Here is a 10,000-nt window from a genome sequence, read left to right as displayed (position 1 = left end):
CACCAACTGTTCAGATCTGGTGTGAGGTGTTCCCCCGACAGCTGTACAGCACTAAGATCCTCTTTGGTCGTAGACAACGGATTAAGGAGGATTTCAGTGCTACGAAGCTTCCAGGAAACTCACCTCTGCTGGTTTTGCCCACTGGCCTTCCTCCTGGAGTGTCTAATCAACATAACATCCACCTATTACAGACAAACGACTCCTCCGGAGCCCCTGTTAGGGCTCAGAGAGGAGGAGAGGAGTGAGGGACGACGAGAAGGTGTGTGGGAGGTGTCATTGACACCTACCAATGCACTCTGGGAGTCTCCCATTGGCAGGCCCAGCGGGGATTCTGGGTAAAGAGTCTCGTGTGCATCCAAAATTGCACAGTATTCCCTGTATGGTGCAATACTTTAGACCAGAGCCCTGTGTATATCACTAAAGTAGTGCACTATACAGGACATAAGGTGCATTTTGGGATGCAGCCCCTCTCAGTATGCAGCCGGGCGGCCGCTCGGTCAGCTCTGGTCTATAGCCATGTGTAGAAATCCACTTGAAAAGCCCAGGGGACTGGCCTTCAGAAGCCTCAGTAACCTAATCAAGACACCACTGCTACTGGAGTGACTGTTTAGGATCAAGGAAACACAAGCAGATCTAGAAACTGCAGAACAATTAGGTTGTGTCTTCACTAACCTCTCTCCCTCACTTATTTGACTCAACACACAAACAGCTCCACCATGGCCTTTCCTTCTCCTATTCATCATGTTTCCCCCCCGTGGAAAAAAACCCCAAACATCTTATTTGAATTTGAAGCAGTTTAAATGAACAGTAATAAGGTTGAGAGGATGGAGGATACCATCCCTCTCTAAGGACAATCAATCAAATAAATAACTTCCCATATCAACAATATAAATTACCGCACCAGTTTTGATTGTCCCCTTCCACATATTCAAGGGAGCTCTTTGGAGGGTGTTATTTTTTTTAATATGGGGGTAATAGGGACTATTTAGCAGGTAATATGGTATTAATATAGAGGAGAGGATGAAGAAGCCAGCTATAATGGAAGTGGGGCTTTAGCCTCTGCATGAATTTCAATGATGAAGCACAATGCCTTAAATCCCGTTCTTATTGAAGCCGCCTCCCCTGCAGGTACTTCTGAGAGCTCTAATAGAATAGGAAGTAGAGGACACAATAGATTTATATCTCTCTCAAGCCCCTTTCAGGTCACTGTCTACTTCCCAAATGGCAACCTATTCCCTATGTAGTGCACTTACTTTCTATGGGTTTTGGTTTAAAAAAGTAGTGCACTATATAGGGAATAGGGTGCCATTTGGGATCTCGGCACAGAAAATTCCTACGATCTCTTTAAACTGGCAATGAGCACTTCATGAATCATTCATTTTTAATAGATTATGCAAATTTTCCGAGGGACATAAAATCAACAAGATCAATAACGGCAGTCATTTTAATTGGTGTTAGAAAACATTTTAAGGATAAACATAATCTCCTTACTTCTTTCCCCAGCCCCGTAAAAGCACAATTAATTTGAAATTGGATCTCAGCCTAAATGCAGAAGATAATTGAGTATTTTTTTGTTGTTGCTGTTGCTTGGCTTGGATTCTGTCTTGCTGCACTGGGTTTATTGTTTGAAAGTAAACTGTAATACTGAGTCCTTACAGAGAAGCTAAAACCTCAAATACCTGAGTAAAATACATGACGATTATTACCACAGTAGAAACAGCCACCAAGGGAAAACCAAGAAGTGGCACTAGTCAGAAAACGGTCAGAAACAAAAAGTCAATACTTCCACCATTCATCCACAACTATTCACATTTTTAAGTCAAAAATAAATAATCTCACAATCTAAAAAATGTTGAGTTAAAACATAATTTAAAGTTTTATGTATTTTGTTTTTACATTATAAAGCATTGGAGATCGTGGGCCTCTAGTCTAAAACAACCACCCAGGTGCAAACAAAGCCCCCCCCCAGGTGCCTAACCGTGGTCGAGCCTGACCCTGCCTTCATACCAGCAGTACAAAGGACAAACACACACCTTCTCTTCTCACGAGGCCTGACTTACAGAGATCTACCTCCCACCCACATATTAATGAGAAGGCTCCTTTCTGTTCTCATACGGCTGCTGTTTGGGTTATCATTTGAGAAGGGGCCCGGCCACTCGTTCCTCGCTCACTGCACTTTTCAATCATTCTGTCCTCCCCCTCCCCCCGCGCAGAAACCCTTTGATGACTTGATGCATAATTATATGAATTTTAATAAAAGCTCTGTACATTACTCTTGCGGCCCCGACAGTAATCGTAAACTTTCAGTAAACTTAACCTTCTTCTTGGTAATAACCGTGGCAACAATGAAACAATATTTCAATTAGCGAGGCAGTCGTTAACTATGACAGAGTGAGCAAGTTAGAGAGAAAGAGAGCTAGGGAGAGAGAGAGAGAGAGAGAGAGAGAGAGAGAGAGAGAGAGAGAGAGAGAGAGAGAGAGAGACAGAGTGAGCAAGTTAGAGAGAAAGAGAGCTAGCGAGAGAGAGAGAGAGAGAGAGAGAGAGAGAGAGAGAGAGAGAGAGAGAGAGACAGAGAGAGAGAGAGAGAGCGAGAGAGAGAGAGAGAGAGAGAGAGAGAGAGAGAAAGAGAGAGAGAGAGAGAGTGATCTCAGTGTCATGTAGTCAGACAGTAGACAACGCCATGGTGTATTTTTCAAAAGCAGTAAATTACTCGTCCAGATTTATAAGAACCACAAGGAAATAATAGCTATGTTTCTTGCTAAAAAAACAAACAAAAAAACTCCCAAGTCAGGAATCACAACAAGGACAAACCAGCAGCGAGAAACCAGCGTTTATTCTCTCTCCTGCAGAGGGTGGCAATGACTGGTAGAGAGACCTTGCCAGTTCAGCTCTGTAGTACGCAATCATGGCATTGATGTGCTGACATCAATGGTCCTTGTCGAACAAAGTGACAAAACAGCTAAGTCCCCCCTGTCCTTTTACTGTGGGATGCTTCCCAAATGGCTCCCTATTTCCTTCACAGTGTACTACTTTTGACCAGGGCCAATAGCGCACTACATAGGGAATAGGGTGTCATTTGGGACGACACCTTTATCGCCTGCTAACTCAGCACAATAAGATGAATGACGGCTGCTCCTGCTGTAGCTACATGTTTTATCTCATGAAGTAAAGTACCACCTTTCAGTGCAGAGTCAAATCAAACTGGTACTACAGTACTACTACCACTACTACTACCACTATTACCACTACTACTACTACTACTACCAATACTACTACAACTATTACCACTACTACTACTATTACTACTACTACTACTACCACTACTACTACCACTATTACCACTACTACCACTATTACCACTACTACTACTATTACTACTACCACTACTACTACTACAGTACTACTACCACTACTACTACCACTATTACCACTACAACAAATATTACCACTACTACTACTATTACTACTACTACTACTACCACTACTACTACCACTATTACCACTACTACTACTATTACTACAGTACTACTACCACTACTACTACCACTATTACCACTACTACTACCACTACTACCACTACTACTACTACTACTACTACCACTATTACCACTACTACTACTATTACTACTAACACTACTACTACTACAGTACTACTACTACCACTACCGCTACTACTACTACTAATACTATTACTATTACTATTACTACTACTACTAATACTATTACTACTACTCCTACTACTACTACTAATACTACTACTACTACTATTACTACTAATACTATTACTATTACTACTACTACTAATACTATTACTACTACTGCTCCTACTACTACTACTACTAATACTACTACTACTATTACTACTACTACTCCTACTATTACTATTAATACTAATAATACTAATACTGCTATTACTTCTATTACTACTGCTATTATGACAACTACTAATCTTACTGCTACTACTACTACTAATACCCCTACTACTACTACAAATAATAATACTACTACTACTACTACTACTGCTACTACTAATACTGCTACTACTACTACTACTAATAATAATAATAAAACTAATAATAATACTAATACTATTACTAGTACTACTACTAGTACTATTACTATTATTACTACTAATAATACTAATACTACTATTACTACTCCTACTACTGCTATTACTACTGCTATTGCTATTGCTATTATGACTACTACTACTACTACTACTGCTGATACAAATTCCAATACCAATACTAATACTAATACTTTTACTACTACTACTACTGATACGAATACTAATACCAATACTACTACTACTACTACTACTACTACTGATACGAATACTAATACCAATACTAATACAAATACTATTAATACTACTACTACTGTTACTACTACTACTACTACTACTACTACTGATACGAATACTAATACCAATACTAATACTATTACTACTACTACTACTGTTACTACTACTACTACTACTACTACTACTACTGATACGAATACTAATACCAATACTAATACTATTACTACTACTACTACTGTTACTACTACTACTACTACTACTACTACTACTGATACGAATACTAATACCAATACTAATACTAATACTATTACTACTACTAAGAGTGTCAAACCAAACGGCATTAAAATAATCTGCACACTTACTGTCATGTTTCTGTTTGCAGGATTTGTTTTTATTTTCATGTGAATAAATAGACACCATGTCAATGCATTGCACAACATCATGTTGTTTTGTTTCATTACAACGTTGGCTGTTCTGAACAGAACACTGAACAAGAACCCATCCCAAAAATGAGACACCCTATTCCCTACATTGTGCACTACTTTTGACCAGAGCCCTATGGACCCTGAGCACTGTGGACCCTGGTCACTATGGACCCTAAGCCCTGTGGACCCTGGTCACTATGGACCCTGGTCACTATGGACCCTAAGCCCTGTGGACCCTGGTCACTATGGACCCTGAGCACTGTGGACCCTGGTCACTATGGACCCTGGTCACTATGGACCCTAAGCCCTGTGGACCCTGGTCACTATGGACCCTGAGCACTGTGGACCCTGAGCCCTATGGACCCTGGTCACTATGGACCCTGGTCACTATGGACCCTGAGCCCTATGGACCCTGGTCACTATGGACCCTGAACACTGTGGACCCTGAGCCCTATGGACCCTGGTCACTATGGACCCTGGTCACTATGGACCCTGAGCCCTATGAACCCTGGTCACTATGGACCCTGAGCCCTATGGACCCTGGTCACTATGGACCCTGGTCACTATGGACCCTGAGCCCTATGGACCCTGGTCACTATGGACCCTGGTCACTATGGACCCTGAGCCCTATGGACCCTGGTCACTATGAACCCTGAGCCCTATGGACCCTGAGCCCTATGAACCCTGAACCCTATGGACCCTGAGCCCTATGAACCCTGGTTACTATGAACCCTGAGCCCTATGAACCCTGAGCCCTATGGACCCTGAGCCCTATGGACCCTGAGCCCTATGGACCCTGAGCCCTATGAACGCTGGTTACTATGAACCCTGAGCCCTATGAACCCTGGTTACTATGAACCCTGAGCCCTATGAACCCTGGTTACTATGAACCCTGAGCCCTATGAACCCTGGTTACTATGAACACTGATCCCTATGAACCCTGGTTACTATGGACCCTGAGCCCTATGGACCCTGAGCCCTATGAACCCTGAGCCCTATGGACCCTGGTCACTATGGACCCTGAGCCCTATGGACCCTGAGCCCTATGAGCCCTGAGCCCTATGGACCCTGGTCACTATGAACCCTGAGCCCTATGAACCCTGGTTACTATGAACCCTGGTCAAAAGCAGTGCACTAGAAAAGGGAGCCATTTGTGAAACAGACCAATAATCCCCTTCGCTGAAGCTGTCCTGGCTGGGCAGGGTGATGGCAGGTAGACTGTACTAGGGCCTTAGGCACAGTGTGATGCATCTTAGAGTAGGAGTACAGATCTAGGATCAGGTCTCCCCTTGGCCATGTAATCATATTCATTGTGATCTAAAAGGCTATAAACTAATCCTAGATCAGCTCTCCTCCTCTGAGACACACAGCCAAAAGCCACGTTAACATTTTTTCTGTATGTGTTGCCACAAACGTGGAATCGAACCCACAATTCTGGGACTCATGTTGCAAGCATCATGCTCTACCAACTGATCCACACAGACAGGACCAGTGTTTGGCTCTGTGTCTTACCTACAGAGTAGCTCTGCGTCACAGAGACACTGGGGCCCAGGTTCTGGTTACTGCTGGAGGACAGGCTGGGTTTGACCTCGCCGTCCAGACCAGGATTCAGGGAGGACAGGGAGTGGGAGTGGGAGTACTCGTTGGCCTGTAAAAAGACACGTTCATCATTACACAGCCATAGAAATGAAAAAGAAAAGGCCCCACCTCTCCCTGCTGTGGGCTTCATTCCACCAATGTTTCATCTAAAGAGCCTTCGTTAAACAGGGTTACTCAAAAACACAAAATGAGCTACCAAAACCATGCTTACAGAGTCAAATACTGTCTCTCCGTGAATCTTAGGGTGTCTATTTGTGAGTGTGTGTGTGTGTGTGTGTGTGTGTGTGTGTGGGGTGTGGGTGTATGGGTTGAGTTTTGGGTGTGTGTGTGTACGTTCATGTAAGTGTGTGCATGCATACGTGTGTGTGTGTGTGTGTGTGTGTGTGTGTGTGTGTGTGTGTGTGTGTGTGTGTGTGTTTGTGTCTGTGTGTGAGTGAGTGTGTGTGTGTGTGTGTGTGTGTGTGTGTGTGTGTGTGTGTGTGTGTGTGTGTGTGTGTGTGTGTGTGTGTGTGTGTGAGTCCACTATTTTCAAGCTGTAGCAGCAGCGAGGGTGGGAGTTCAAGCATATCATTAATGTATTTTGGTTTTGTCTGAGAGGAAGTGGGATCTAGAAAAGCCGAATGAAAAGCCAAGCCGTCATCTGGTCCTTTGTGCTTGACTGCAGCCAGGAGTCCTGATCAGCCAAGGGAGAAAACAGCTCTGCTTGGTTACCACACCACTGTCCCCAATGCTACCCTATTCCCTATTACAGCGCACTGCTTTGGACCAGAAGTAGCGCACTGCACAGGGTATAAGATTACATTTGGGATGCACACAGACACGCCATGTGGCCCTGGTTCACAACAGGACACTATTCACCTTTTGGCTTTTTTAAAATGTTGAATTAAAAAAAAAAAAGTTTAAAAAAAAGGAGCTTCTCCACAACCCTTTAACGTTTCATCGGTTCATCATCAGTGACTATAAATAGGTTGTCATATACTGTAAGTTACATTGCTCCGTGTTACCATATACAAAATGAATATCAAATTGAAAGACATTTTTTTTTAAATTCTCCATTCTACTTATATATGTTTTGTCATAGTGAGAAAATGACTTCATTTTATATCGACCGTGATGCATTTTCTATGTATTTCGTTTGGACTCCAATACATTACTATAGAGACACTTTGTTAACCCACAGATAGAATTTCCTTTGTATGGTGGTGGGATAGTTTGAGACAGTCATGGCAGATGTTACTGTGTGTTTTATAATGAGATCAGACTTCCGGGAGACTGTGTGTTGACAATGTTTGTCCCCCCCCCACAAAAAAAAATCCCAGTGTGTGTCTGAGTGGCTCGCTGGGCTGCGGTCCCAAAGGGGACGCCTGTGAGCCTGTGACCCCACTCTTGTCTGCTTCTATCCCAGATAAACTCTAATTGTCTGCTACAACTGTTCACGGGGACAATGCCGGATGTTTTCCTCTATTCCGGAAGGCTTTAGACGTTAAACAGGCGTTTTATCATGCAGATAAAGGAGGGGCTCGAAGACGAGGGGAGATGGAGGAAGAAAACACAAAACAAAAGAAAAGATAGATTTGAAAAGGATGACCAAATGGCTAGCAGAAGTGTGGGAGGGGTGAATCTATTTAGTTCTGCATCTCCAGAATGGTGTTTTTAATAGCCTTCCAACCAGCACCCAGACCCCGGCTAATAGGGACACATTGACCAATGAGGAGAAAGGGGAACGACGACAAGTGAAAGAGAGATCCATGAAAGGAGAAAATCCTCTGATTAATACTTTATTCAATTAAAACAGATGTTTCTGTTCCAGTCACATCTTTTACATTACTGGTCTACTGGTCTCTTTTCCATTACTGGTCTACTGGTCTCTTTTACATTACTGGTCTACTGGTCTCTTTTACATTACTGGTCTACTGGTCTCTTTTACATTACTGGTCTACTGGTCTCTTTTACATTACTGATCTACTGGTCTCTTTTTCATTGCTGGTCTACTGGTCTCTTTTACATTACTGATCTACTGGTCTCTTTTACATTACTGATCTACTGGTCTCTTTTACATTACTGATCTACTGGTCTCTTTTCCATTACTGTTTACTGGTCTCTTTTCCATTACTGATCTACTGGTCTCCTTTTCTTTTGAACCCCGCCTCCTTTCCCTCTCTTCTTCTTCTTTAATACTCTCTCTGAAGCTCTCTGTGATTGCAAGTCATTTCCAATTCGTTTTGGTATTGATCTTCCAGTAGAAATCAGTTTGGTAATTAGCTCCAAATTAGGCTCTCTTCTGGAGGTGAGTCCTGTCCTACTGATTTATTACCTACGTAATTCGCCGCGATCGGAGAGAAATTAAAATGAACTCAATTAGGCCCATTGCTTTAGCTTCTTTTATGGGTCTCCTCCCTTAAAGACTTGTAGTTTTATACGGGTACAAATTAATAGTCTCTTGTTGTTTAATAGTATAATGAAAGTAAATAAAGGTTATCCATTGTAATAAGCCTAAGAGAGGTTTTAATAAGAAGAAAGGTAGTAAGTCAACATGTAAGGGTGTAGTTATTGTGGTTTCTTCTGGGTGGGGGGGCGGGGTGGTGGTGGTGACAGAAGGGGTCTTCATTTGGTAAATGAGGATGGATAGATGGTGGGTGTTTGTGGTGTTGACATCAAAAGCAAGACGCATTAGAATATCCTATATATACACCACCAGGTGTGTGGAAATAAATCAAGAAAGCCCCTTTTGCTATGTTTACCATTTATAAAATAAAACAAAACATTTCCATGATAAATCTGACAGCTGAAAGCGGCTTCATACACTGTTTCAATAATAACGTTTTTGAAGAAGGACACGGAATTATAACAGAAATAACAGGTGCAGAAGGAGAAACACAGAGTCAGATAACACAACGGCAAAAAATAGAGAAAAATAGAGATATTGATTAATTGCATGTTGCCTTTCTGTTATTCTCAATTATAGGGGATCCAAAGAATGTGGTGTTTTTTCATCCCAAGATCGATACGACGTGGGAGTTTTCCCTGAAATCCCTACAGCATTTTACATGCTGTTTTCTAATACACTGGAATGACTGTTTTACCAGCCTATACATTTGCAGGGCATTTTATTTTGAGAGCTGCGTGGAGCAGGTATATATATATATTGCTCAGATGGCATGCTCCTTCGGGGCCCTCTGGGCCAACTGAATAAAATAGCAGAATCTCTCAGCACGAAAAAGTAAATAAAAATGTGTTGACTTTCAGAGAAAACTACGTATGGAGCAGCAACAACAATTATAAAAGTAAAATAAACAAACAGAAAAAAAACGGCAACAACAATATCATGGTTGTACAGCTCGAGGAAACTTGGATGGAATGGAAGTGTTGACGTGGTGCAATACAGGTGTATTTGATGCTGTTGACGGTGTGACAAACAACAAGACGTGACTAACCTGTTCTGGTTTGATGTGCTCCGAGGTCGGGAAGACATCGGGGTACGACGGGCGCTCAAAGACCCGGTCCAAAGCTTCCAGCTGCTGCTGAGTGAAAGCATCGGCCCGCAGGTGCTTCCGTAAACTGTCCACACTAACCTGAGAATCAGTGTTTGGGCCAGACCCATCTGAACCATCTACAAGAAGAGAGAGCAACAACACTAGAGTCTAATCAGGAAGCCCCTGTAAGGTAGGAAGCT

At 42.5% G+C, this 10,000-nt stretch overlaps 1 protein-coding gene across 4 annotated transcripts in view; it reads right to left on the bottom strand.

The window, feature by feature from the left end:
* The window catches only part of LOC110510387 (paired box protein Pax-2a), a 67,718-nt gene that overhangs the window by 29,597 nt on the left and 28,121 nt on the right, over positions 1-10,000 (bottom strand). For 2 of the 4 annotated variants that reach the window (XM_090218007.1, XM_090218008.1), the window contains exons 6-7: positions 9,762-9,937; positions 6,241-6,376 (exon numbers count right to left, since the gene is read on the bottom strand). The exons of the other annotated variants lie outside the window; for them this stretch is intronic. In XM_090218007.1, coding sequence (XP_090074133.1) covers positions 6,241-6,376; positions 9,762-9,937 — 312 coding nt within the window. The remainder of the gene's footprint in view (positions 1-6,240; positions 6,377-9,761; positions 9,938-10,000) is intronic. 4 annotated transcript variants of the gene reach the window in all.

Source organism: Oncorhynchus mykiss, chromosome 23 (genome assembly GCF_057628025.1).
Source record: "Oncorhynchus mykiss isolate SJ-2025 chromosome 23, ASM5762802v1, whole genome shotgun sequence".
Lineage (NCBI taxonomy): Eukaryota > Metazoa > Chordata > Actinopteri > Salmoniformes > Salmonidae > Oncorhynchus > Oncorhynchus mykiss.
Note: the sequence above shows the minus strand (reverse complement) of the source record. Positions and strands in the feature narration are given on the sequence as shown.